Raw genomic sequence first — 26,979 nt, 5'->3', positions numbered from 1 at the left:
CAGCTGCCCAGACGCACCGTCAAGAGCAGCAGCAGGAGCCTCGCGCCGCCGCGGGGGCTCCACGGACGCGAAGGGAAGCAGGCACCCAACTCCGGCTCCATGCGCGCTCGGCGCTCTGGGTCCAGCTGCCACTGCTGCTGCTGCTGGCGCGCCGGGTCCGCAGACTCCCGTCTCCACTTCGCAAATGGCAGCAGCAGCAGCAGCACAACACCAGCGCCGCCGCCGCCGCCACTTGCCCTCCGGCTGCTGCTGCAGCCGCCGCTGCTTTCGCGATAATAGTTGTAGTAGCGGCGGCGGCAGCAGTTAAGGAGAGCGCGAGAAACCCCTCAGCAAACAGGTAGCCGCGGGTCCGGGAGCGGAGGAGCCGTCAAGGCGTGACTGGCCAATCGGCGCTCCAGCTCGCGCCATAAATGATCGAGCGCACCAATCAAGCCGGCCCGGGGGCGGGGTTTGCTTTCCGTTCGAAAGCGGGGCTGAGGGGAGAGAGGAGAAATTGGCGGGCTGCTGCAATAATAGGGAGCGGGGCTGCTGCTGGGAAGGGCTCCGGGCTTTCTGCTTGTGGAGGAAAGTTGGAGGTTATTCGTGTAAACTGGGGAGTTGCTTCCTCCTCCAACTTTTTAGAATTGGGGGTGTGTGTGTGTGCTTCCTAGGGATATTCTCTTTCCAGCAAAACTCTCACAGGAAAGAGCGAAGGGGAAAACCTCCCCTCAGGAAAAGTGGCGGGAGAGTTTCTCTCTCTGGATCTGCGTTGCCAAGCTCCGAAAAGGGGTCTCGGCTGAAGCAAATTCTTATGCAGCTAATCCTGCGTTCCTTGCTTGATCAAGAGATTTCTTTCCACCACACAACAGATTCATTTCTCTGTCTCCCCCACCCCCACCATTTCCCCCCTTTAAAGTTTCCAAGCCCAGTGGTTGTAGGAAAACACAGATTTTAATCAAAGGGGAAAACACATTTTAACGAAAGGAGAAGAAAGTGAACTGCAGATGCAAACATGTAGCTACTAAGGCTTTATTTCAGTTCCTTACCCCCCTCCCTCAATATCTGTATTCTAATTCTTTATTCTACACCCTAGATATGCAAGGTCACATGGTTGTATTCAGTATTAATTAATACTGCCGCTATTCGCTATACCTAATACTCCATCTCAAGGGTGCCAATTTGAATAAAATAATGGGAGGGAGGCAAGCCCTCAAAACTGATCACAAGATGCCCATCAAATTTTGAGAAGGCCTGGCCCCCTCAAATATTTTGGGGGGGGGGGCTGAAAGAACCTCGGCCCCTAGGAGTTGGCTCCTATGTCCATCACTTCCACTGAAACCAAATAGGTTTTTAAAATAGGTTTGGCTAGGACACACCTGAAGACTTCTGTGCAAAGTCTAGGTAGGAGAGGAACAAAAATAGTTTCTTTATAAAATAAAACCTTTGGTCCATGGTTCTACCAAGACATTCGGAGCATGCTTTGCATGGGGCTAAATGGAAAATTTTTGGCATAGTGATGGAGGCACAAACCCATCACTCTACTTCACCTTCCTAGCCCAGCTCATTGTGATTCCCCGTGGCTCTTTTGCACTATAGAGCCTGCTCTTCTTGTGCTAGAGAATGTAGATGAGGGACCGATCCTTTGATGGTGGTGAGTGGAGCTGTTTCCCGCTTTGGACCCCCTTTCCAGTGTAGGACATATCCTGAAGGCAGCTCTGGTGAACAATGGGACGCAGGGCTCTTTATCTCAGGCCCACATAAAGACTCAGCTGCAATGGAAAACAAGGTGAATTTGAACAGAATCGGAGAGCAGCCGGATCCAGAAAGAAAAATGTGCAGATGAGGTTGCCAACTCTACAGTCTTGGAAGGGTGCCTGTGGTGCCTGTGCCCTTGGAAGCACTTGGCAGAGTGCGGCGTGTGGGTGTTATGTCCCTTTCTTGCTCCATTAGGTTTGCCAAGGAACAAGGACAGAACAGCTGGCAATCTCTCTGAATTGTAGGTGGCAGTGGTGGTCAGTATGTGGGCCTGACTTCTGGTCTGTATGGTACCGACAAGGTTGCTGCTGTATCTACTGGACTGCTGCCTGTGGAAAGCTGGGAGACAAAGGTAGTTATGAGCACCAGTTAACAGCTGTAATGGGTTGCCTTTAGCTAAACAGATGTGAGGGGTGAATTACAAAAAAGAGAGGGAAGGGAACAGCCGTAAATGGGAGTGGTGCTTTGCCTCAGCCCCTCTCACTTGCAGTGTGCTTCTAGGGCTCCATCTCTTTGGGTTACTAACTGCCGTGCCTACAATACTTACCTGTTCCCTTTAGGGTTTTTCAGCTGAACTTTGTATGCAGTGGCTAAATGTTAAGCTCCACAGTGCCTGCTGCAATATTACAGGGCAAAAGGGATTGTGAGTATTTGACAAACGGTGGCAGTGGGGTATTTGCTACTGCTGCACCAAGTGTCTGTTCTCATATTTACTTTCAGCAGTACATGGTGAGGTCATACCTGCACATGAACATCTATGAGCAAAGATTCCCTTTCCTACACAGCATATAATATACTCAAATTTCTGGTAAAGAGTCTTAGGTGCCCATTGATGGCATATTTCCAAGGTACAATGATAGAGGATGCTAAGATGTGATGAAATGGACCCCTAAAGAGCTCCAGCGAACATTATTACAGAATGGAATTGTGCTGTAAAGTGCATGCTGCAATCCTTCATGTACTTATTGGTAGGATGAATTCACAAGAGTAATTTTAATGCACTACTGCATGCATACAGGCCGGAATACATCTATATGACTAGATCTATGTTCATTTACAAGTAAATTAGTTTCATGTAGAATTGGAAGATGACTTCTTTTTAAGTTCTACGGGGATAAGAGCTCAGAATAATGTGAACGCTTACATGTTCCATCACTGTCATGATGTCAGGGATGGGTTGTCGACAGTTATCTGAGATGAATCAGGAGCCAGGAGGTGAACCAAGGAATTGGAGCTGGGGAGCAAGCCCGAAGTCAGGGCTGAGGACAAAGCAAAAGTCAGGGCCAATCAGCAATCAAAAGAACCCACAGGAATGCACTTGAGCCAGGAAGACATGGTTGTGCAGGTACGACCTAACTTAAGCAGGACCTCCTTTCATAGTACTTCATGTACAGGAGGGTCCAATGGACAACTTGGGTGGGCTACCCCAGGTAAGCTGTCCAGGAAGATGCTCCAGCTGCAGAGATGTGCATGCTTTCCTGTTTGAGACCTGGCAGCTCTTGCCATACAGGCAAACTGAGTCAAATACTTCTCTCTAGCAATGTTGAAGCTCTGTCCTCAGATGTAACATGATTAGGATGGGTGTTTAATACTGATGCAGTGAAATATCACAAACTATAATATCATACTGACATTAAAAGGGAGTGAGTGGCGCTGTGGTCTAAGCCACTGAGCCTCTTGGGCTTGCTAATCGTAAGGTCGCGGTTCGAATCTGTGTGACGGGGTGAGCTCCCGTTGAATCTGCCAACCTAGCAGTTCAAAAGCACACCAGTGCAAGTAGATAAATTGGTACCGCTGTGACGGGAAGGTAAATGGTGTTTCCATGCGCTCTGCCTCTCGTCACAGTGTCCCATTGTGCCAGAAACGGTTTAGTCATGCTGGCCACATGACCCAGAAAGCTGTCTATGGAAAAACGCCAGCTCCCTCGGCCTGAAGCGAGATGAGCGCCGCACCCCATAATCACCTTTGACTGGATTTAACTGTTTACCTTTACTGTATTGACATTGCAGTAGCAAGGATCAGTAACAAGAGGCTCACATTTGGTATTCAGGAGGTATCATTGAGTCCTCCTTCTTAACAACCTACAAATGCAAAAAGTGTAATATTGTGTCAATAAAATTTGGCAGCAAGCCATTGGGGGGAGGACAGCATGTGTTATTTTGGCCCAGTAGCAAACCTAGCCACTCACCAGGGCACAGTAGATATATTATCTTAATGCTGGAGGCCACCTCTTAGAGCTTATTATTTCTGGCAGGCTCTAAGGCACTTTACCCCTTTAGATTTGTGTAATATACACTTCCCATAAAAGACACTTGAATTTCTGCTTTAAATGGCTTATGCCAACTAATCCACCTTCCCTGGCTTTAATCTCACATGCTCACAACTGAATGCACCAGTGATGGGCAGATTGGTACCCAACCCAATCTCTGAAGCAATGTTAATGAGCAGCATACCGCTGAAGCTTTTTGAGACTCGGCTGTTGCTATGGGGATGGAGAAAATCTGGCAGGAGCCACCACAACACGTTTATAGTAGCCGGAAACTTTTCAGTTTGCAGGGTGCCTAATCCTTGCGTCCAGGAAGTTCTGCATGGGCCACAGAGTTGTGCTTTTGCTGGTAGCTCGATTAGTCACAACACAAAGATGACTGCAGTTCACCAACCCTCTTGTATGAAGCAGAATGACACATCCTTTGCTGTCTGTTTAGGGTGAGCTTGCAAATACACTTTCAAGTCCAAAGGGTTGGAAGTAAATTTCACCACCAAGAGTATCTAGTTGGTCTCAGAATGAGCACATGTATGAAGGTATTCTCACTGGCTGTCCTGCTGAGATATTCCTTCTCATTTTATCTCTTTAGTAAAATTCTCTCTCTCAACCTTCAAAGGAGCTACATTGTTTTTTGAGCCATTTCTCTTAATCCTGTGTTCAGACACTGTTTTGGAAACTTCATTGTCAATCACATTTCAGTTGCAATATACACAAAAACTTCCATAGCTTTTGCAATCATTTTGGGAGGACATGTCATGGCAACAATCAACAGACTGAGAAAGAGATGCACCCCAGACCTCATTCCAGGTGGCTTGGTCTTCCCAGTAGGGACGCTGAAGAATTTGCTCTTTGTGAATTGTGATAGAAACTGGTCTGCAATCTTATGTGTTAGTGTTTTGTAGTGTTTCTGTACTGTGTTGTGTTGTTGTTTTTTTCTTTTCTTTTTTTCTTTTCTTGTTTCTTTTTTTTGTAGTGTTGTGTTTAAACTGTTGTAAAATTAATAAATATTATTTAAAAAAGAGGTGTTCTACTATGTTGTTTGTGAGTTGCTTTGTGATTTTTGTGAGTGAAAAGCAGCATAGAAATATAACAAATAAAATGAAAGGCTTATGCAGGCAATTAAGACCACTCCTCTACAATTGCTTACTGATGTTTTATTGTATTGCTTTTAACTTGTTTGTAACTTTATGGTTTTACTGTCTGGTTTTATGTTTTTATGTTGCTGAAAATCACTGTGATATATTTTTTATGATATTGCGGTATACAGATAGGTTTATAAGTATATAAGCTGTTAGGAGATCAGGTGTGTACCTTCACAGCACAACACTATCCATTACCGATTTGGAAATTCTCCAATGGCTATTGTGTTTCCCAAATGTTTCAATGCAGTTCTTAGCTCATATATATATATATATATGCATTTCAAATTGTATATTTTGACAAGCGAAACTTTGTTTAGTACACTTATTTAATGTAGTCTCTCTCAAAATAAGCATTTCTAAAAGTATCATTTTGTACTTCTCTAGTTACTAAACATCTGCAAATGGTTACACTTAACAAAGATTGTTTGAGTCTGTAAAAATGGTTGTTTTTGCTAGCAGCAAGCTTTATCACAAGTAGGCAACAAGACTGGCTTTTTATTACTTTTGTATAACAAAAGTTTAGAAAGCCTTCCATAAATGTATTTTAAAGATAGCATGGTTACAGTTTCAAGAATGCACAACATGCCAGGTGAGTGAAATGGTTTTTTTATTGTTCCTGTAAGGACATTATCATTCTCCTACAGCAAAAATTATTCTGATGCAGGGAACTCTGTGAAACTTGCATGTGGTTCTTCACTGTGATCACTATGCACACATAAGTATCTGCAGCATGTATCTTAAATTTGTTTCACACAGTGCTCTTTTGGGGATGGTGTATTCACAAAGCAAATTTCAGATGCAGTAGAAATCTGTTATTTGTGAGAATAGATAGAAAAGAGAAGCAACAGAATCCCTGCTTGCCTAATACAGACATGTCTTGGAACTTCTCAGAGGGTGCCATTTTTAAAATTATGACACAGTTCCTTTCTTCTTTGGAGAGAAACCTTAAATGTAAAAAAATAAAAATAAAAATTCCAGAATGTAACTGCCAGGTGGAAATTGCACCTTGAGTCAACCAACAGCAACACTTATGCCAGAAACCACTTTGTTTGGCTGATGAGTCATAAAAGGGGACTAAATACAGTCTTCAACAACTTTTGTAGAAGTCTTGTCCTGAATCTTAAATGTGCTTAAAATCAATGTGAGTCAAGAATGCTTCTGATGTTGTTATTCTTGTACAGATATTCAGATCCTCCCTTATTTAATGTGAAGATTTTTCTACAAACTGTAGTCTTATTGCTAGGGCTTAGATTTCAGTGGTGAGAAGATTGGGATTCACGCCATGGTTTGAATGCTGGCACACACACACACACACACAGAGAGAGAGTGCTGTGCAACTTAAGGCTATTTTTGCACCTCGGTTTAGCATACAATTAGAAATTGGAGATAAAAAAAGAAACATGTTTGCTCTTTACTGGGTTTCAGTTAAGGTGGTAAAAGGGGTGGAAAGAAATGCCAAATTCTAACTATCACAAGCTGACTATTGCCTGCTCACTCATCATTATCTATTTGGGAAGAGTTTAGATCTCTACAGTTCAGGAGCAGCTTGTGGGCCAGTAAAATGACCCCTGTGGGCCGCTTGTGGCCCAAGGGCCTTAGGTTGCCAACCCCTGGCTTATACCCTTAAAAAAATAAAAGGCGCTGTTCATGCATGTGCTGAATTGAGAAGGGTGTGGTAGGGCAGAACCTCCTGGTCCCATCCACATTGCCATATCCATCACAGACCCCGTTCTCGACACCTGTGTGTTGAGAGTCTGCAATGGACTGCTACTAGTGGTGTGAGCAGCTGCCCACACAGAGCCACCCCTTTGCAAACACCTGCTCTGAGCATGCAGGTGTAGGGGTGCATACTGCTTGGAGCAAGTCGTCAGAGGCAAGAGATACGGCCTCACTCCTGCAGACATGAACTCTACTCATGGAGGGAACATCTTTCTGCACACGTCATTGGCTTCTGGTGTTCAGGCACATGGAGCAAGCAGGAAAGGTGCAATTCATTGCTATTAAAAGTTTGGCCTCGAGTGCTTCTTGAAAACAAAAAGAAAAGAAGCACTTCCACGCTAAGGATTACCTCCTTCATTTAATTTTTAAGTGTTGCCGTAGTCGTGCTGCTAGTAATCATGTTAATGAGTAATGTAAGCAATCGAGGCAGCTAATCAATGACATCTTAATTAAAATGGTATTTAACTGTAGGAAATAAGAGCTTTATACAATTTTTTTAATAGCAGACATATTGACTATTTGGTAGAATGCAATTGTTTCGCTTATTTTTCACCCTGATACAACAGCAGAAATGAAAAATTAGGCTTTCATAGTCTGTTTTCCGTGCCCTTTAGCTCCGTTAGCTCAAAGCTAAACTTTCCTCTTCTTCCTCTTCATTTGTTCAAGTACAGTTCAGTAATCCAGTGTAATGCTTTATGTGCAGCTACTAACAGTATGATTGTCCAGTAATTTCTTTAAGACCAACTTTATAGGACAATAAGGTTTTTTTTATATACGTATTAAAAATATCTCTTTATCCTGTATTTAAACAATCAGTGGTTTTTCAAAGTAATATTTAGGAATGCTGGAATCATTAAATTATCTGACTGGAATAGCTCAGTTGGTACAGCATCAGACTCTTAATCGCAGGGTTGCGAGTTCAAACCCCACACTGGGCAGAAGACTCCAGCATCACAGGTGATTGGACTAGACTACCCTCCCAACTCTACAATTCTACCTGAAAATATTTCAGTTCAACCTCCTTTAATTGAACAGGATTTTCTTCTCAAATGGACTAGATATCCAAATAGACTATACCAAATGGATCACAAGTAGGGGGAGAAAAACTCCTAAGGTACACTTCATTGGAGGAAAACCTAGAGGGCAGAATGTTTGTGTGTCCCCACACAAAAGAAGAAGGGGAAGAAGAGTTTGGATTTGATATCCCACTTTATCACTACCCTAAGGAGTCTCAAAGCGGCTAACAATCTCCTTTTCCCTTCCTCCCCCACAACAAACACTGTGCTGTGAGTGGGGCTGAGAGACTTCAGAGAAGTGTGACTAGCCCAAGGTCACCCAGCAGATGCATGTGGAGGAGTGGGGAAGCGAACCCAGTTCACCAGATTACGAGTCTACCACTCTTAACCACTACACCACACTGCCTTCCCCTACCTCAAGCAGCTAAAAACGAAAAACCTTTCCTGACTTAGATATGGGTTATGCTCATTTATTGAGAAAGAAAGCTAAATCTGTCTTCTAGTTTGTCCTGTTCCCACCAGCACAGAATCTGGGTGGTACATTGGCTTGTAAGCATGCTTTGGCTCAGAGTGGCATGGCATCTCAACTTGGGATCGCAGTTAAGCTGTCTCCTCCTTAGCCACAATTTGTAGCCAAGGTTTGTTCTTGACTACAAATTGTGGTTCAGGAAGGGAGAGCTCCTTGCTTTGGAAAGCTCCAAGAAAATGCATTATTTGTAGAACTTTATGCAGAACCAACTTGTTTGGCCTTTGAAGAAATAGATAATAGGGCTAACAGGCCTGGTCACAATTATCCAGAAACAAGTTTTATTGTGTACATTTGTAGGAAGATAGGCCTTTCCTTGTTTGAACTGACATATTAACAACCTTTGGGCTTATGCTCAATCCTAACACTTACTGCCTAATGAAATAGCCAGTGAAATATTTATTTGAAAATATTTCAATTGTGGATCAGGGCCAGTCGTGGATCACTTGTTTAATAGTGACTCGTTCTTTCTGGAGACAAGACAAATGGTCAGAAATATCCCTCTTCAAAACACATGGAGTTCAGTGTGTGGGCTAGTACAGTTTGTTACTCCTTCAGTGAGGCACATTGGAGATCTAGACTCATCCCAAATAGATAGTGATGAGTGAGCAGGCAATAGTCAGCTTGTGATAGTTAGAATTTGGCATCTCTTCCCACCCCTTTCACCACCTTAACTGAAACCCAGTAAAGAGCAAACATGTTTATTTTTTATTGCCAAGCACAAAACTGTCCCACTCTTCTAGTTAAATTTTATTCTATTTTAATGTATTTAGTAATAAAATCACCAATTTCATCTAGAAATATCATCAGGTGGAAAATCCTAATTTACATTGTTTTCTTCACCTAGTACACTTACATATGTTTTGCTGGGATCTATACAGAAACAATGAATTGCAGTTCCAAAAAATTGACCTCCTCCTCCTCCAGTTAGGAATTTGTCATTTTAATCTATGTGTTTAGCAATATATATCAGTGAAGCTTTATTAACAGGTCCATTGTTACCTTGGATAGCAATCTTCAACATACGTGATAGGAAGTATTTACATTGAATTTAGTGACAGGACTGACCTCCCCATCTCTCTCTCTTATACTTTCCTTAAAATGTCTATGAACTATAATGTCATCCACTCTTCAGTTTAACATGTGAACTAACTCTTGAGTAAATTCTTTTAAATAACAGTAATTTGCATTGGAATCCCATTGTATGTGCCGGGATATGTGATTGAAAGCGGGACAATCCCTTAATAGGTTATAATTTTAAGTATCATAATTTAGGGCAGCACGACCCCATCCTTCTTGCCATTGTGCGTCAAGAGAATATCCAAGAAAGTAGAAAAATTGAAGGGTTGAAGGGAAAGGGCCTTCACTACAGCCTTTTAAAAAGCAGCAATTGTAGGTCTCTTCTGGAAGTTTTAAATAGCTTCTATGTGTACAATATGGCATCTTATGTTCAGAGAGGCTGAATATTGGAGAGGACAGATAACTATTTGATGCCAAGCTGACTTACTCTACAAAAACTCACTAAGTGTCACTTTGTTTTAGGAGCAGATCTATTCATCTACACAGGAGCGCAGTATGAACCAAGAACCTTGTGCTAATATACGGTGAGTTTGTTCATCACACCAGCTAAGCCTTCAAATGTGTAGCTTCTAATTTTGATCTTATGATCTGCCTTAGTATACATAACATCAATGAAAATGTCCTTGTAGGTTTGAAAGTTAGATCTGAAAGTTAACTTCTAATTCTAGTGATTTGAAGTTTTTAAAGTCATTTTTAAAATTCCATTCTTATGCAGTTTTGCCATGTTCAAAATGAGTTCAAACTTTTTAATTGTGTGTGTGCACAGCAGACATCAATGGCATACGGTATCTAAATAATCTTGACACCATGGAAGACAAATCTTCAGTAAACAGATTCAAAGGGACAAAGAAAGAAGACCCAAATTGACTTTGACAAGTACATTAACTTCTTTTAGCCAGTATTTTTGACATCTTGACCAGAAGACAAGAATGCCAGATGGTACTGCAGGTGCTGAATCAAGAAACACCGTCTTTGGCCCTGATCCACAAATCTTTGCGGAGAAGTACAGATTGTGTGCGTGATAGAGAACACAGAGTTTATTATATGGAAATCTGTCAAACCAATGGCTTGTGTGGTCAACGTTGACAACACTGATCAAGAAAGGGAAAAGAAGGGGTTTCTGGCTACATCATGAGTCAATGGTGGTGGGAGGGCAACGAGGAGGTTTAGGCAAGGGAAAGCCAGGATTTATGAGGCAGAAATCCTGGCAGTTTTCCCCCGTGGGGTCTAGGGAACTCACTGCATCCCACTGTGCCGCTCAAGCCAGTGTCTGTCAACTTGAAAGGCAGAACAGGTGTGACCTGGGAGTGTGTTCCTGCCATGGACGAGCCTCTGTCTCTGGCATGATTTGTGGTTGTTTCCTCCATAATTCGGACAATTGACATCAATCAAGAGGCACTTCTGGGCCGACATATGCTAATGGGCTGCAATCAGCCAGCTGCCTAAAGGACTGGGATTGGCCGAGGAAGAACTCCAGAGCAGAATTTTAATGGCCGAGTTTGGAAACACACTCTGAGTTATTTGTGGCTGCAGCTCATATGCTAGTCTGTAAACAGCGGAAAGAATCTCCCATTCTACTATGATAGCATATGAATCATAGTCCAAGACAAAACAAAACATAAAGGGACAAGAGAAGTTTTATGTTTTGTTTTTTAAAAAAACACCCTCACACCCTCCCTTTGATGCTTCAATCCTGCTCTGTTTAATGTAAACCAGATATCCACATTACATCCAGAATTAGTAACTCTGTTTTAATGTCAGTTTATTGTCCAGTAACTTGAACCATAATATGACCCTCATTAGTTAACTTGGCATTCAACCAGAGTACCCCATTTTGGATGCAATCGGGAACTCTGGTTTGCACAAACCAAAACTGAAGCACTAAAGCTCACCACAAATGGAGGAGGAAAAGAGGTGAGGAGCAAGTCCCAGGAGCCTGCTGCCCACTCCCAGCTTAATAAACTATGGTTTATTAGTAAACTATGGTTTATTAAGTCAGGAATGTGACATCTGAAAAGGCTCATTGTACCCGAGGTGTTATGCTGTTGTTGTCATTATGGCTATTCATGGATGCACTGGACAGCAAACTATTTTTTAAAAGGTGTGCAAAGATTAAAGTCTGTAAAAACAGGGAATCTCTGGTTCTTTGATGTGTCCACGGGATGCATAGAAACCGCAAATTCCTGCATGATGGGAAACTGTGAACACATCACTCACTGATTCATCTCCCTTGTCTGCCCATAGTTCAAAAGAAAGTCTCTGATGATGATTTACTAGACAGCATCGCTGGTTCTGAACTACAGCCAATTTTCTTGCAAATTTTCACCTGATATGCATGCAACTTCTTCCTTCCTTGAAATTTAATTGCCAGATTTTCCATCCTTCCATTTCAGAGACTTATAGTTTATGGAGGCATCCATTTAAATATTAAATTAAGGTAAAGGTAAAGGTACCCCTGCCCGTACGGGCCAGTCTTGCCAGACTCTAGGGTTGTGCGCTCATCTCACTCTATAGGCCGGGAGCCAGCGCTGTCCGTAGACACTTCTGGGTCACGTGGCCAGCGTGACAAGCTGCATCTGGCGAGCCAGCGCAGCACACGGAACACCGTTTACCTTCCCGCTGGTAAGTGGTCCCTATTTATCTACTTGCACCCAGGGGTGCTTTCGAACTGCTAGGTTGGCAGGCGCTGGGACCGAATGACGGGAGCGCACCCCGCCGCGGGGATTTGAACCGCCGACCATGCGATCGGCAAGTCCTAGGCGCTGAGGTTTTACCCACAACACCACCCGCGTCCCTTTTAATATTAAATTACTGTGACATAAAATCACAAGGAAACTCCAGGAAGGGAGATCACACTTTTCCAGCCTAGCAGGGTTTTGGAATACGGTGGTATCTCCTGCGATCCTCCCTGGCCCCTCATTGGGCTTGCTCTACGCATCTGAATTGTGAAACCACAGTGAACTGATTTAATCTCCTTGCAGATAAAGCAAGCATTGAAAAGCACCATCTGCAGCGTATCAGTAGTGCACAACAGTCTAAACCTTTTAAGAAGAAAGAAGTAGGGTTATTAAAGCCCAATATCTGCAAGGAAAAGAACACTGCTGCAGAAAAAGCAAAATTTAACGAGTAACTAAGTTCTGAACTAAATCCAGACTGATTTAGCAAATTAAATTATTTAAGCGACCAGACTTCTCCATTAGCACATTCATCTTAATAGCACTTCACTGTGCTAGCCTGAGTTTCTTAGCCATTCCCATAATATTACTATTGCAATTTTTTACAGTACCTTAGGGATTTTTAGGTTCCAGCAGAACAAACTCCCTTAGTGATGACTTCTTACTCTTATGCTTTTTAATCTGATCCAGGAGTAGAATGTGACATGGGAAATTTCTGAAGGCATAGATCTTAATGCTTTCCACCTTTAAAGCTCCTTTGTGGAACTGGGTTTGCAAATGACTCCTTTTAAAATTGTTCTCCCGGTATTTCCAGTGAGAATTTAATAATGGGGCCAGAATGAGAGATCCAAATGTGGGGTATGTGTGTTGCTTCCTAGTCAAAGCAGAATATACCCAGTATAAATAGTTACAGCTGATAAATCTTCTAGTATCATCTAAGGATGGCTTGTGATCTTAAGAACAGAAGACAAGCCCTTCTGGGTCAGACAATGAGCCACCTGCCCTAGAATCCTGTTTCTCACACTGATCAACCAGATGCTTATAGGAAGCTGACGACATAAGCATGATACAGTGGTACCTCGGGTTACATACGCTTCAGGTTACATACGCTTCAGGTTACAGACTCCGCTAACCCAGAAACAGTGCTTCAGGTTAAGAATTTTGCTTCAGGATGAGAACAGAAATCGTGCTCCGGCGGTGCAGCGGCAGCAGGAGGCCCCATTAGCTAAAGTGGTGCTTCAGGTTAAGAACAGTTTCAGGTTAAGAACGGACCTCCAGAACAAATTAAGTACCTAACCCGAGGTACCACTGTAACTGACTCCTGCTGCTGTCCCATGAACTGGTAAGGATAGAAATATCTGTCCACTTCTCTCAGTTTCTCTCTCTCTCTCTCTTTACAATCTTAAATTCAGTTCTCTACATTTTTCAGCAAAAGAACCCCAGAAAACCAATTAAAACCCTAGTGAAAATTTATCCGTATTCTAGCACAGGACTCCATTGTCTCTCAATTTCCCCTAATATAATGCATTTATGACATGTTATTTTCAGTAATAGCTTCATTTTATGCAACCTTTCCCTTAATATTTGAATTTTTGTAAGCATTGGTTGGGGAACTGCCCCACAAAATTGAGTTAAGTGTGAATGACGAAGCGTAGCTATGTTTCAATTCACATAATGTTTGAGAGAGTGTTGATTTGAAAGATATGGCTTTAAATGCAGACTGAATTGAATTTCCCCTCCATCCCTAGTTACTGAGGCTGTGTACACACTCCTATTTACTCTGCATCCAGTGTGCTTCCATCGCTGGCTTGGGAAGCGGTGTACACACATTAGCTACAAACCATAACTATTCTGCCATTTCGTAGGAAATTCTGCATTACATATTTCCCCGCAAAGCAACTTCAATTAGAATTGAGGAAAATAATGTGTTTTCATAGAATCTTAGAGCTGGAAGGGACTCCAAAGGTCATCCAGTCAGGAATCTCAGCTCAAGCATCCATGACAGATGGCCACCCAACCTCTGTTCAAAAACCTCCAAGGAAGGAGAGCCCATCACCTCTCGTGGGAGTCTGTTCCACTGCTGAACAGCTATTACTGTCAGAAAGTTTTTCCAAATATTTAGTTGGAAGCTCCTTTCTTGCAACTTGAAGCCGTTGGTTTGAGTCCTACCCTCCAGAGCAGGAGAAAACAAGCACCAACAGAAGTATAAAGGGAAGCAATGGTACCACTCTAAGGCAGAATAGAGTGGTGCTATTACTTCCCTTGATCTGGACACTTTACTTCTGTTGATGCAGCCTAGAATTGCATTAGCTTTTTTTGCCGCTGCATCGCACTGTTGACTCATGTTAAGCTTGTGGTCCACCAATATTCCTAGATCCTTTCCACATGTACCGCTAGGAAACCAGGTGCCCCCTCCCCATCCTATATTTGTGCATCTGGTTCTTCCTGCCTAAGTGCAGAACCTTACATTTGTCCCTATTGAAATTCATTTTGTTAGCTTGTGCCCAGTTCTCCAATACAGTGGTGCCTCGCAAGACGAAAAGAATCCGTTCTGTGATTCTCTTCGTCTAGCGGTTTTTTTCGTCTTGCAAAGCAAGCCCATTGACGGATTAGAGGATTAGCGCTATTAGCAGCTTTTAGCGGCTTTTAGCAGCTTATCTGCTGATCGGATCAGCTGATAAGCGGCTTAGCGGCTTAGAAAAAGGGGGGGAGGGGAAAAAACCAGCAGGAACTCGCAAGACGTTGTCCTCTTGCGAAGCAAGCCCATAGGAGATTCGTTTTGCGAAGCACCTCCAAAACGGAAAACTCTTTCGTCTAGCGAGTTTTCCATCTTGCGAGGCATTCGTCTTGCGGGGCACCACTGTATGTTAAGGTCATTTTCTGCCTTCTGTGGCATTACCTACCCCTCCCAGTTTTGTGTCATCTGCAAATATGATGAGCATCCCCTCAATTTCTTCATCCAAGCCATTTATAAAGACATTAAACAACAACAGGCCCAGGACAAAACCCTGCGGCACCCAACTTGTCACTTTTCCCCAGGATGACAAGGAACCATTGATGAGTCTTTGGGTCAGTCAGTCAACCAGCTACAAATCCACCTACTTCAACCTACATTTTACCAGCTTCCTCACAAGAATATCATGGGGGACTTTGTCAAAGCCTTATGGCAGGCATAGGCAAACTCGGCCCTCCAGATGTTTTGGGACTACAACTCTCCTCACCCCTCACCACTGGTCCTGTTAGCTAGGGATGGTGGGAGTTGTAGCCCTAAAACATCTGGAGGGCTGAGTTTGTCTGCGCCTGCCTTACTGAAATCAAAATACACTATGTCCACAGCAGGGCCCATTACTTACACCATAGGAGCCTACACAAGACAAAATACTGTTGCTGTATGTAGGTTTTATTTTATTTGTTTTTTATCTTATATTTTGGAAATGCACATCCAGGTGTTTCTTTTTCCTTTAAATTTTTTTGGGGCCCCAAGAGAGTGGGACCCTAAGCTATAGCTTGTTTAGCTTATACGTAAATCCAGCACTGCTTATACCCGAGAAAAGAGAGAGGAAGGCCTTACTTCAACTTCCAAGTCTTTCTTTGTGTGTGTTCGGAACTCTTCTCGTGCACAGTACAGGGTTTGTTTTTTAAAATATTCATATGGAATTATCCTAACAATCCACACGCAGATGAACCGGGATGCCCAAGTGGAAAACCAGTGTGGGACAGATTTGCCCATCCCCTACATAGGACCTACTTTTATATCTTTCTTTCCAAATCAAATCTCCTAATTTACGGCCCATACTTTAAGGACTGCTGCCTAGGTGTTAGGGCGTGCACAATAACCCAGTTTCAACTTAGCATCTGTAGGACTGTCTTATGGCTCTTGCTTCCAAGATAATAGCAAGATATCCAGGCTCGGATCCAGCCGTAGTCATCCTGGGCGATGAGTCAAAGGCGACAGCATGTGGCACAGTATCCAAGCGCACATCAACAGATGCATCCAGGCATTTCGATGAGGTCTGGATGAGAATCAAGATGTGCATTCGTCTATGCACATCTACATTTAAGCTAGCAATGCACACAAGATTGCTGCTCATGTCTATGGATCAGGGCGGCACTTTGTAGTTATTGAATCTGAGAATTGTAGGAAGTGCTTGGTGCGCCAGTCTGTGTAAATGTGCTTTCCACCATAGAAAGTGTTGTGTATTGAGTCAAAGGATTTTATATCTGTATTATTATTGTCTGTATTTGCATTAGGGTAAAGTAATTGCCTTTTGGTTCCAGAGGGTACAGCTACTATTGGTTCATTTAAGCTGCTGTATTTGGATCTTCTGTCTTATTGGTTCCCTCCAAAAGGCAGGACTGTGATTGCCTGATATTGTTCCCTCCAAAATGTATCCTTTCTAGCTAGTCCCCTGTCCCTATAAATGTAGCTCTCCCCTCCTCAGGCTTCAGTCTTGTTTGCTGTAATAAAGAAGTGTTACTAGAGAACTGTCTCCAGCATATTATGTCAAGAGAGCTGAAATCACAAACCCCACATCACTACAGAAAGCATGGCCAGAAAGACCAGGGTGGGCAGTGACTCTTTGTGCCATATGAATCCATTTATTTTTAAAAAGGTAGATTGGTGCAGCCAGTCAGATAGGAGATGAAATTCTTACAACAGTTCAGATATATTTTGATCATTATGCTGACCAATTAAGAAAATTAAGTTCTCCATGAATTTCAATAAAGGATTTAAAATTAAAATAAATAAAAAATTAAGTTCCCCATGTTCTCCAGCAATTTGCACCCTTTCTTAAAAAAGAAAATATTCACATTTTAGTGTGAATATCTCTTCATAAACATATTTTATATGCAGTTTTGAGTAATGTACGCACCCTCCCCTTAAAAAATGCATCTTTGCATGTCGTATTCATGAATATCTTCTTTTTATGCACACTTACTCATTTTAATTTTATTTCATAAAATCAATACATTCCTTGATTGTAAAAGCATCAGCAACCTGCAAAGCGATTTACAAATGTCACCTGATATATGCATTTTTGTAAAATATGGTTCTCTTAGTTAGAGAACCGCAATGCAAAATTTGGATCAGCGTGAAAGAATTTTGTCTTTCAGCTCACATATTATTTTTAAAAATGTGGTTTTTGACAGATTTGGCTTCAAATGTGCCCTGAACTGAATTTCTCCTCCATCTCCAGTCAAGAGGTCTACACACTTGGGCATACCTCTCCACCCAGGCAAACAAGAGTATTTCCCACAATTCAAGGGGCATCTCAGCCAGGTGAAAGCACTGGAGGATGGTGTAGAGGAAGGCCAATGAAGGGCATGGCCTGGGAAGGAATCATGGCCAGATAGGGAGATGGGCTCCCCCATGCCAGTTTTAGCTCTTTGCAGCTTCTACAAAGATACAGAACCGAAAGCACATAAAGCTGCAACTTAAGCAACTGAAAATGTTTTTGTTGTTACTATGAGGAAGGCCTGGGGTGGGGTGGGGGGGGCAGGGAGGTAAATCCAGCAGACTTAGAAATAATTGCTCTCTCTTTAGTTCCATATGATTTCAAACTCCATGCAATATTTAAGAAGCACTGGGGAGTTACGTCTGATAGAAAGTGAACACTCCGTGCTGCTAATTAACAGCCAGCGAACTAAAGCAGGCGGCTTCCTCCCAGGCGGCTATCAGTGGAATCTGTAGAGACATGATGAACTCCAAAGGCTTGCCTGACACGAAAGGCAGAATAGCTTGATCCTTGCAAACTTGAGGGCCTCTCATTCATATACCAACCCACACTTATTCCTATAGTCAATTGCATTTTTAAAATTGGCACCCGTTAGGCCAGGCATGGCCAAACTTGGCCCTCCAGATGTTTTGGGACTACAATTCCCATCATCCCTGCCCACTGGTCCTCTTAGCTAGGGATGATGGGAGTTGTAGTCCCAAAACAGCTGGAGGGCCAAGTTTGGCCATGCCTGCATTAGGCTTTTCTGGCACCCTCAAAGGTCCTGGAGAGCATTTCAACTATCATATACAGTGGTACCTCAGGTTAAGTACTTAATTCGTTCTGGAGGTCCGTTCTTAGGAGTATAGCATCTAGATCAAGGGAAGTAATAGTGCCACTGTATGCTGCTCTGGTCAGACCTCACCTGGAGTACTGTGTCCAGTTCTGGGCACCACAGTTCAAGAAGGACGCTGACAAACTGGAACGTGTCCAGAGGAGGGCAACCAAAATGGTCAAAGGCCTGGAAACGATGCCTTATGAGGAAAGGCTAAGGGAGCTGGGCATGTTTAGCCTGGAGAAGAGGAGGTTAAGGGGTGATATGATAGCCATGTTCAAATATATAAAAGGATGTCACATAGAGGAGGGAGAAAGGTTGTTTTCTGCTGCTCCAGAGAAGCGGACACGGAGCAATGGATCCAAACTACAAGAAAGAAGATTCCACCTAAACATTAGGAAGAACTTCCTGACAGTAAGAGCTGTTCGACAGTGGAATTTGCTGCCAGGGAGTGTGGTGGAGTCTCCTTCTTTGGAGGTCTTTAAGCAGAGGCTTGACAACCATATGTCAGGAGTGCTCTGATGGTGTTTCCTGCTTGGCAGGGGGTTGGACTCGATGGCCCTTGTGGTCTCTTCCAACTCTATGATTCTATGATTCTATGATTCTATGATTCTTAACCTGAAACTGTTCTTAACCTGAAGCACCACTTTAACTAATGGGGCCTCCTGCTGCTGCTGCGCCGCCGGAGCACGATTTCTGTTGTCATCCTGAAGCAAAGTTCTTAACCTGAAGCACTATTTCTGGGTTAGCGGAGTCTGTAACCTGAAGTGTATGTAACCTGAAGCGTATGTAACCCAAGGTACCACTGTAATAGCTTGGTCATTTGGAAATGTTAATGAGGTGGATCTAGAGTTCATCATGATTCTCTTGATGCCTGTTGATTGCAGTGGGTGTATTCTAACCGTGACAAAATCTGGATGCAACCCAGGGTGGTTTTATGAATCCCTACCTGTTTGGGTGTCACATTCCAGCAAACTCTAGTCACATAGCAGAGAGAAATCAGCAGAACTTGAGTTAATCTCATTCACATGTAATTGAGAGCAAGTCTCATGGAATTTGTTGGGACCTAGGCTCTGTGGTTTATTCCATTCTTGCATTGGGACTTAGTTGCAACAGCTAGCTTTTGCTAGACTGCCCTGAGCCTTCAAGAAAAGCCAAGCAAGCAATCTAAATAGATTAATATTTCAGAAATAAATTAAATGACATCCATATGTTAAATGAGCCATGGATAATTTGCTTCTAGGTTCTTTACAGTGCAAGCCTATGAGTGCCTACTCAGAAGTAAGTCTTGTTTTAAGATGAGAACTTTGTCGAAGAGTGGAGTTTCTTTTGGGACTATTTGAGAACTATAGTCAAATGAAATCATGAGCAGGATTTGAATAATAGGCAAGGGAAGGAGCGTAAATAAATGATTGTAATATAAGTTATACTACAACGGAAAATAAACAGCAGATATGGCAGCAGATAAAGGAATACAACAGGAACATCATGGATGTAAGGATGGGAAGTCAAAATGTAATGAATTATTATACTGAAAGTGAATTGAATAATGTTACATCTTGTGTAAAACACGCATATACAGACATATATACGAAGTATGAAACTAAATAGGACTTACTTTCAGGTAAGTAGGCATAGGGTTGCAGCAAATAGAATGGAAGAAAAACAGTGGACACTTTATACTAAAGTGATCAGTAGGCACCCACCAATTAATTATCTAAATGTTTGCCTAGGTGATCCCCGCCCAAAGCAGAGCATGTATAATTTCAATGTGAAAATAAGCTTTTTAAAAAATATCTGATTTGGCTAGTGCCTTCTGCTATGGATTCCCCACAGCCCAGTAGGATTTAACTTAACGCCTTGTTTGATCAGCATTTATACCACATACACACACACACACACACACCCCAAAAGCAGCCCTCTCAAACTCAAGCCTATAGATTTATTTATTTTCAGTAACCACTTACACTTCTTAATCAGTAGTTTTTAGGTTTATCTGACACCAGTTCTTTTTCCCCCTGGGGGTATGCAGGGGTACGCATACCCCTAAACATTTTGTGAATCTTTGTACTTTTGTCCCTTTACTGTATTTATTTTTCCCAATTTGAGCTATAAAATGGTGATTTTCTTGAGTCAAAATGAGAGTACCCCTAAACATTTTTTAAGAAAAAAAGGACTTTCTTACACGATAAACTACCAGGCTTGAAGGACTGTTTTAGGCCTCTCATCTGTTTGTTACTGTCACTGAGAGTTAGGGAGGTATTAAATTGTAGAAATTGCATAAAATGTATAGTCTTGTATGAGACTTCGTTTAAATAGAGCCCCCAAGCTTTCTTCCCAGCTTCTTCCCTAAGGGCCAAAAGGGTATGCTTCTATGCATTCAGAGCACTAAGTTAAATAAATCACATAAAAACAATAATAAATTATAAGACCAGGGGGAACAATAAAAGCTAACTAAAACTATGCACCTAACATGTTGCTATGGTGGACTGACCTTGGTTCCACCTCTGTGTGGAACCCCCTAGGACAGGTTTCAAAGGTAAGATGTTATGAATGTCTCAGTCTTGTGAAAGGCTTCTTCAGTTGGAGTTCACAAAATATGGAATCTATGCTACACCTTGGTAGATTGATTTTATCTCTTTATTTCTGAGACAGCGAGTGCCTTTTGTTATGGATTCTCTGCAGGTAGGATTTAGCCAAACTGCTTATTTCATCAACTACTAGGTCAAGTGTTGGAAATAAAACCAACAATTTTGTTTTGTTTGTTTCACTGACTGCGAATCTGTGGTCTTTGTGGGTTGTTTGCTGACTTGTTTGAACTGGTATATTGTGATCTGGGTAGATTTTGAGTAATCTCAGCCTATGCCAAGTGAATGCCCTGGCCTTGGCCAAGGTATGAATGGGGTTAAGTGTATGTGAAACCTCTGGATGAGTTGGGTGGATGGAGGTTGGAAGCTGGCGCAGAAATAATTTGGGGTTTCCAAAGATCCGATGTTCTAAGAACCCGATATCTGGGCTATGAAGGCAACGATCACTTGCTGCTGCTGCTTGCCCCTCCCCTCAAACATATTGATTACCATTCAAAGGAATACTGATTTTGGTTTCACTATCATGTGACATGTTTCTCCTCTCACCAGTGGACTCTAGGCCATCTTACGCATTTCAAAAAACAACTCCAGCTTTGCTACTGTGTACATTTGACAGAAAAATCCAGCCAATTCCAGATCTCTGATAAGTGTACTGTACATTGGTACCTCAGGTTACATACGCTTCAGGTTACATACGCTTCGGGTTACAGACTCCGCTAACCCAGAAATAGTACCTCAGGTTAAGAACTTTGCTTCAGGACAAGAACAGAAATTGTGCTCCGGCAGCGCGGCAGCAGCAGGAGGCCCCATTAGCTAAAGTGGTGCTTCAGGTTAAGAACAGTTTCAGGTTAAGAACAGACCTCTGGAACAAATTAAGTACTTAACCCGAGGTACCACTGTATAATGGTTCCATTTGCATTTACACATATTTATTTAAGGGTATTGCTGCAGTTGGTATGTGTGTGATACTCGCTGCTCGGCACCCATCCTTTGAAAACCTACACTGCTCCTGTTTAAATTTGGTGTTTGATCACAGGAGGTTGCCTTGAAATTTTCAGGTGCATGTTGCAGTTCAGAAGGATTCTTACATACCTTTGCTTGCAGTCTTCTGGCTGCTTATACCAGCGGCAGCTAATGTGGTGCTCTTCAAACATTTTGGATGACAATGCCTGTCATCCTTGGCCATTGGCCATGCTGGCTGGGGATGATGGGAGCTGTAGTCTTCCATCTAGAGGCCACTAGGTTGATTAAAAAGGTAAAGGTACCCCTGCCCGTACGGGCCAGTCTTGACGGACTCTAGGGTTGTGCGCTCATCTCGTTACCTTCCCGCTGGTAAGCGGTCCCTATTTATCTACTTGCACCCGGGGGTGCTTTTGAACTGCTAGGTTGGCAGGCGCTGGGACCAAACAACAGGAGCACACCCTGCCGCGGGGATTCGAACCACCGACCATGCAATCGGCAAGTCCTAGGCGCTGAGGTTTTACCCACAGCGCCACCCGCGTCCCTAGCTTGATTACTCCCTAGCTTATAAAACCTTCAGTAGGACAAACGTGAAGCATGTGGTTTAAGGTTGCCAACCTTAAGCCGAAATGAGAGATTACTTTGGTAGCTCGGTGCCTCGTGTCTGTCTACTGGGAATTCTTCTTAGAAGGCATAATCTGTTTAAATATAGCAAATGCTTATCTTTACTTTCCCTCCTCGTCTGAGCTTTGAGCATATAATTATTTATTTTCTCTCTCTTTGCCCTTCAGCAACTTCTGAGGGCGCCGTGCCTGCTCATCTAGGTTGGGAATGAGGTGGAGATGGATAGAAACGATGGCCTCAAAGGAGGTAAGAAGCCCAGGTCAAGGAGCTTATGCTGTCAGATCCTGAAGGTGAGTGACCAGGTCAAAAAGAGAAAGTCCTGAACATTCAATGGCTCTGTGGAAGAGAAAATGTTAGCCAGGTATAGCTTGTCATGCAAAATGTGCTGACATTCCCAGTTCTATGCAACTGCTTAAAGGGCAGGAGCCCCTCGTTGACATTTTTTTCCCCCACCTGGCCACCCTATCCTGAAGAGACCCCCTCTGGATTTGTTGTAGGAGGATCTCTCCCTACATTCCTATGGACTACTTAAGAAAAATCCCACCTGATTCTCCACCTAAGAATCAGGTGGGAGGAGGTTCATTGAATGTTTGGTAGGAGTCTATATACATGGCAGGGGACGCGGGTGGTTAAACCACAGAACCTAGGACTTGCTGATCAGAAGGTCGGCGGTTCAAATCCCCGCGACGGGGTGAACTCCCATTGCTCGGTCCCTGCTCCTGCCAACTTAGCAGTTCGAAAGCACGCCCCAAAGTGCAAGTAGATAAATAGGTACCACTCCGGTGGGAAGGTAAACGGCGCTTCTGTGCACTGCTGTGGTTTGCCAGAAGCGACTTAGTCATGCTGGCCACATGACCCGGAAGCTGTACACCGGCTCCCTCAGCCAATAAAGCGAGATGAGCGCCGCAACCCCAGAGTCGGTCAAGACTGGACCTTATGGTCAGGCGTCCCTTTACCTTTACTTTATATACATGGCAGTTAGTCTGTGTTTGACAGGTTGTACTGATGTGTATTACACCCAAACAAATTTCCCTTTCTTTCTTTCTTTCTTTCTTTCTTTCTTTCTTTCGCTAGGCAGGTGTGTACTTTAGCCCTCCAGCAGTGAGAGACCCAGCTGTGCATCTCTTCTCCTTGATACTTCAGTTTTTGACTTTGTGTGTAGCTAGCTTACAAACAGAGAGAAGAATGCTATACATTGGTTGTGGCATTTCAGGGTCTTTGTAGAGTATTTTAATAAAACGATGGCATTTAAACACAATTGAAGTCTCCTTCCCCTTCCTTCTCTCAGTACACATCGCAGTGCAACCTTCATGCTCCCTTCCCACATATCTCAATGATTTGCTTCTTAGGAAAGCCAGATATTTTCAACATTATTTTTCTGGAGCGTCATTGCTACCTTTTCTGACTCTCCTTTAGGTTGAAAGTTATGGAATCATTGCTGAGCCTTGAATACCATGTAAAAAACTGTAAAACCCATTGGTTGAAGCTGTAGGCTTAAAAAAATTAGCCATTTTATTAAAAGCAGAGTTTCAATTTCAGAAATGCAAGTGTCATGTTTAAAAAAAGGGTTTTCCAGCTAATATAACATAGATAAGACATACTATTTGGAAGTCCAACAGCTTGCATAATAGCAGTGCAATCCTATACACATCTGCTCAGAAATAAGAAGAAGAAGAAGAAGAAGAGTTTGGATTTGATATCCCGCCTTTCACTCCCTTTAAGGAGTCTCAAAGCGGCTAACATTCTCCTTTCCCTTCCTCCCCCACAACAAACACTCTGTGAGGTGAGTGGGGCTGAGAGACTTCAGAGAAGTGTGACTAGCCCAAGATCACCCAGCAGCTACATGTGGAGGAGTGGAGACGCGAACCCGGTTCCCCAGATTAGGAGTCTACCGCTCTTAACCACTACACCACACTGGCTCTCCCACTGAGTTCAGAAAGACATACTCCCAGCCCAAATAAATGTGCTGGAATGTGTGTGCATCAGTTATATACATCTCCATATCTTAAATATTATGATATATCATTAAAAGGTAAAGGTAAAGGACCCCTGACCGTTAGGTCCAGACGCAGACAACTCTGGGTTTGCGGCACTCATCTCGCTTTACAGGCCGAGGGAGCTGTCCTTTGTCCACAGACAGTTTTTCTGGGTCATGTGTCCAGCATGACTAAGCCACTTCTGGCGAACCAGAGCAGTGCACAGAAATGCCATTTACCTTCAAACCAGAGTGGTATCTATTTATCTACTTGCACTTTGACGTGCTTTTGAACTGCTAGGTTGGCAGGAGCTGGAACCGAGCAACGGGAGCTCACCCCATTGTGGGGATTCGAACCGCCGACCTTCTGATCGGCAAGTCCTAGGCTCAGTGGTTTAACCCACAACGCCACTTTATGATATATCATTACACACACCCAAATCCTCCAGCCACCATCCATGCTAGCAAGGTAGATGAAACATGGCACAATTATAATTTTTCTAAAAGTAGTAGTGGGGAAAATAACAACTCACAAAACTCTCCTCCTGCAACATTTCAGAATAGTGTTGCTGTCTAAGCGATGCTGGATGGGACTGATTAGATTTGTAGCCCAAAGCATCTGAAGGGCACAAGGTTGGGGGAAGCTGCCCTAGAGAGATAGGATTCAACATTCTCTGTTGAGCAAGGAATATGCCATGGACTAGTTACATTCATGGACTAGTTGCATTCTAGGGGTTACAAAGATTCCAAACATTGTACCAAACAAAAAGCACTGCGCTCAAGATCTCCATACAGCCAAAAGGTCCTGAGATATATTGTCCTGACTATTGTCCTATACAGTAGTCTTACCCTAGTGAATCATTAGTTTGAGTGGAGAGGTGATGGCATATATTTATTTTGAGAATTCAAGACTGTAGGATTTGTTTATTTGCACAAGTATTAGCACATTACTATTAATTAAAGATTGTTCTGAATCCAGGCTTAAATAGCTTGCTAATTGCCTGCTTGGATGGCAATTAATGGAGCTTGAAGCAAAACATAATATTTTCAATAGGGAAGTTTTGAATGTTGAATGTTTTATTAAGTTTTTGTATATGCTGGAAGCCACTCAGAGGGGCTGGGGCAACCAAGTCAGATGGACAGGTACAAATAATAAAATTGGTATTGTTGTTATTATTAATACAGTACAAGACTTGAAAAAACCATCACTTTCATTGTCTGATAGCACATTTGTTAAATAATTGAATGCAGCCTGTTGGTTACCAATGTTGAGGTCTTAATATTTATCCTCCATTAAGAAGCCCAAGAAATGTACTTATGGGCAGGTCTGCCTTATTAATCAGATACCACTCTATCCTACCATGAAGCAAATTCCTCCCCTTTTTGAGATGGGTACCGAGGCTTGAAAATTTCCCATCCAGAAAACTGAAAGTTGCAATGGTTGAGTATATGAGAAGTTGATTTTTTTTTTTTTGTAAAAAAAGAAGCATTTCTATTGAACATAATAGATTCAGACATTGCAAATGAAAATAAGAGAATATTCTTTATGCAGCATCTGCAGAAAGAATACTAATTGCAAAAAAATGGAAAAGTGAAACAGTACCAACAAAAAAAGAGTGGCAAAAGATATTTTTTTATTACCTTGAATTGGCAAAAATGACGGATGCAATTAGGCGATAGTCTAAACAAAAATTTCAAAAAGAGTGGGGAAAGTACAGATTATAAAAAAAACCAGTGCCCTCAAATTAAAACCTGGTCTTGCTTCGAATAATTTTTGCAAAACAAAACACGGTTTACAAATACAACATATGGAGAAGGGTAGAAAAGACGAAATGAGAAAGAAACAGTTTATCAAGTTTAAAATCAGACCCGTGTTGAGGAGGAAGGAAGTCTATTAAAATAGAATAAGAACTAACGATTGGATAACATAAGTCCGTGTGCAGATACTTGCGGATTTATGGATATATATTTATAATTTATTTTGTGTTTGCTTTTGTAGTTTGTTTTCTAAGTGCCGTGTGTGTGTGTGCTGTAATAATAAGTTAATAAAAAGCATTTAACAAAAAGAAAGAAAGAAAGAAAGAAAGGAAGGAAGGAAGGAAGGAAGGAAGGAAGGAAGGAAGGAAGGAAGGAAGGAAGGAAAGAAAGAAAGAAAGAAAGAAAGAAAGAAAGTAAGAAAGAAAATTGCAATGGTTGAGAGGTTTTTTCCTGTCTCTTGGTGGGGTGGGTAACACATGATTGCAAGATGTTCTACTTATGGCCATCTGCCAAAATTTTGGTGAAAATGGCACTGGGTAGAGAAACAATATGGGGTGCCTTGTGGGGGGGCATTGAGAAGGAATACCAGCTCCTGGCCCAAGTTTGGATGGGATTGGCCTGGCATCACTCATCTCAGGTTACCAGCTGCATTCCAGTCATGTGGCACAGAGGTCCTTCTGTGTTGGTGAACTGCCACTGCATTCTCCAGAAGGCAAGCTGGGATGGTGTACTGGGCTTTAGATCAGAAGTCTTAAAAGGTAAAGGACACTTGACAGTTAAGTCCAGTCGCAGACGACTCAGGGGTTGTGGCGCTCACCTCGCTTTACTGGCCGAGGGAGCCGGCATTTGTCCGCAGACAGTTTTT

At 42.6% G+C, this 26,979-nt stretch overlaps 1 protein-coding gene and 1 long non-coding RNA gene across 4 annotated transcripts in view; one reads left to right on the top strand and one right to left on the bottom strand.

Annotated features, from left to right (window-relative positions):
* GABRG1 (gamma-aminobutyric acid type A receptor subunit gamma1) overlaps window positions 1-324 on the bottom strand; it is a 66,689-nt gene extending 66,365 nt beyond the window's left edge. The window contains exon 1 of the mRNA XM_081208952.1: window positions 1-324. Coding sequence (XP_081065078.1) covers window positions 1-101 — 101 coding nt within the window. The 5' untranslated portion in view covers window positions 102-324.
* LOC308595200 lies at window positions 248-25,770 on the top strand. Of its 3 annotated transcripts, none has more exons than XR_014011905.1 (4): window positions 248-337; window positions 9,946-10,007; window positions 17,310-17,577; window positions 22,549-22,983. It is a non-coding gene; the product is annotated as an uncharacterized lncRNA (long non-coding RNA). The 3 variants fall into 3 exon arrangements; XR_014011904.1 differs by lacking the exon at window positions 248-337 and adding an exon at window positions 25,542-25,770 and having other exon boundaries at window positions 9,333-10,007; window positions 22,549-22,671; XR_014011906.1 differs by lacking the exon at window positions 248-337 and having other exon boundaries at window positions 9,333-10,007.
* The last annotated feature ends 1,209 nt before the right edge of the window (window positions 25,771-26,979 follow it).

The sequence above is a fragment of the Podarcis bocagei genome (assembly GCF_964188305.1).
Source record: "Podarcis bocagei genome assembly, chromosome: 9".
NCBI classification, from domain to species: Eukaryota; Metazoa; Chordata; class Lepidosauria; order Squamata; family Lacertidae; genus Podarcis; species Podarcis bocagei.
Note: the sequence above shows the minus strand (reverse complement) of the source record. Positions and strands in the feature narration are given on the sequence as shown.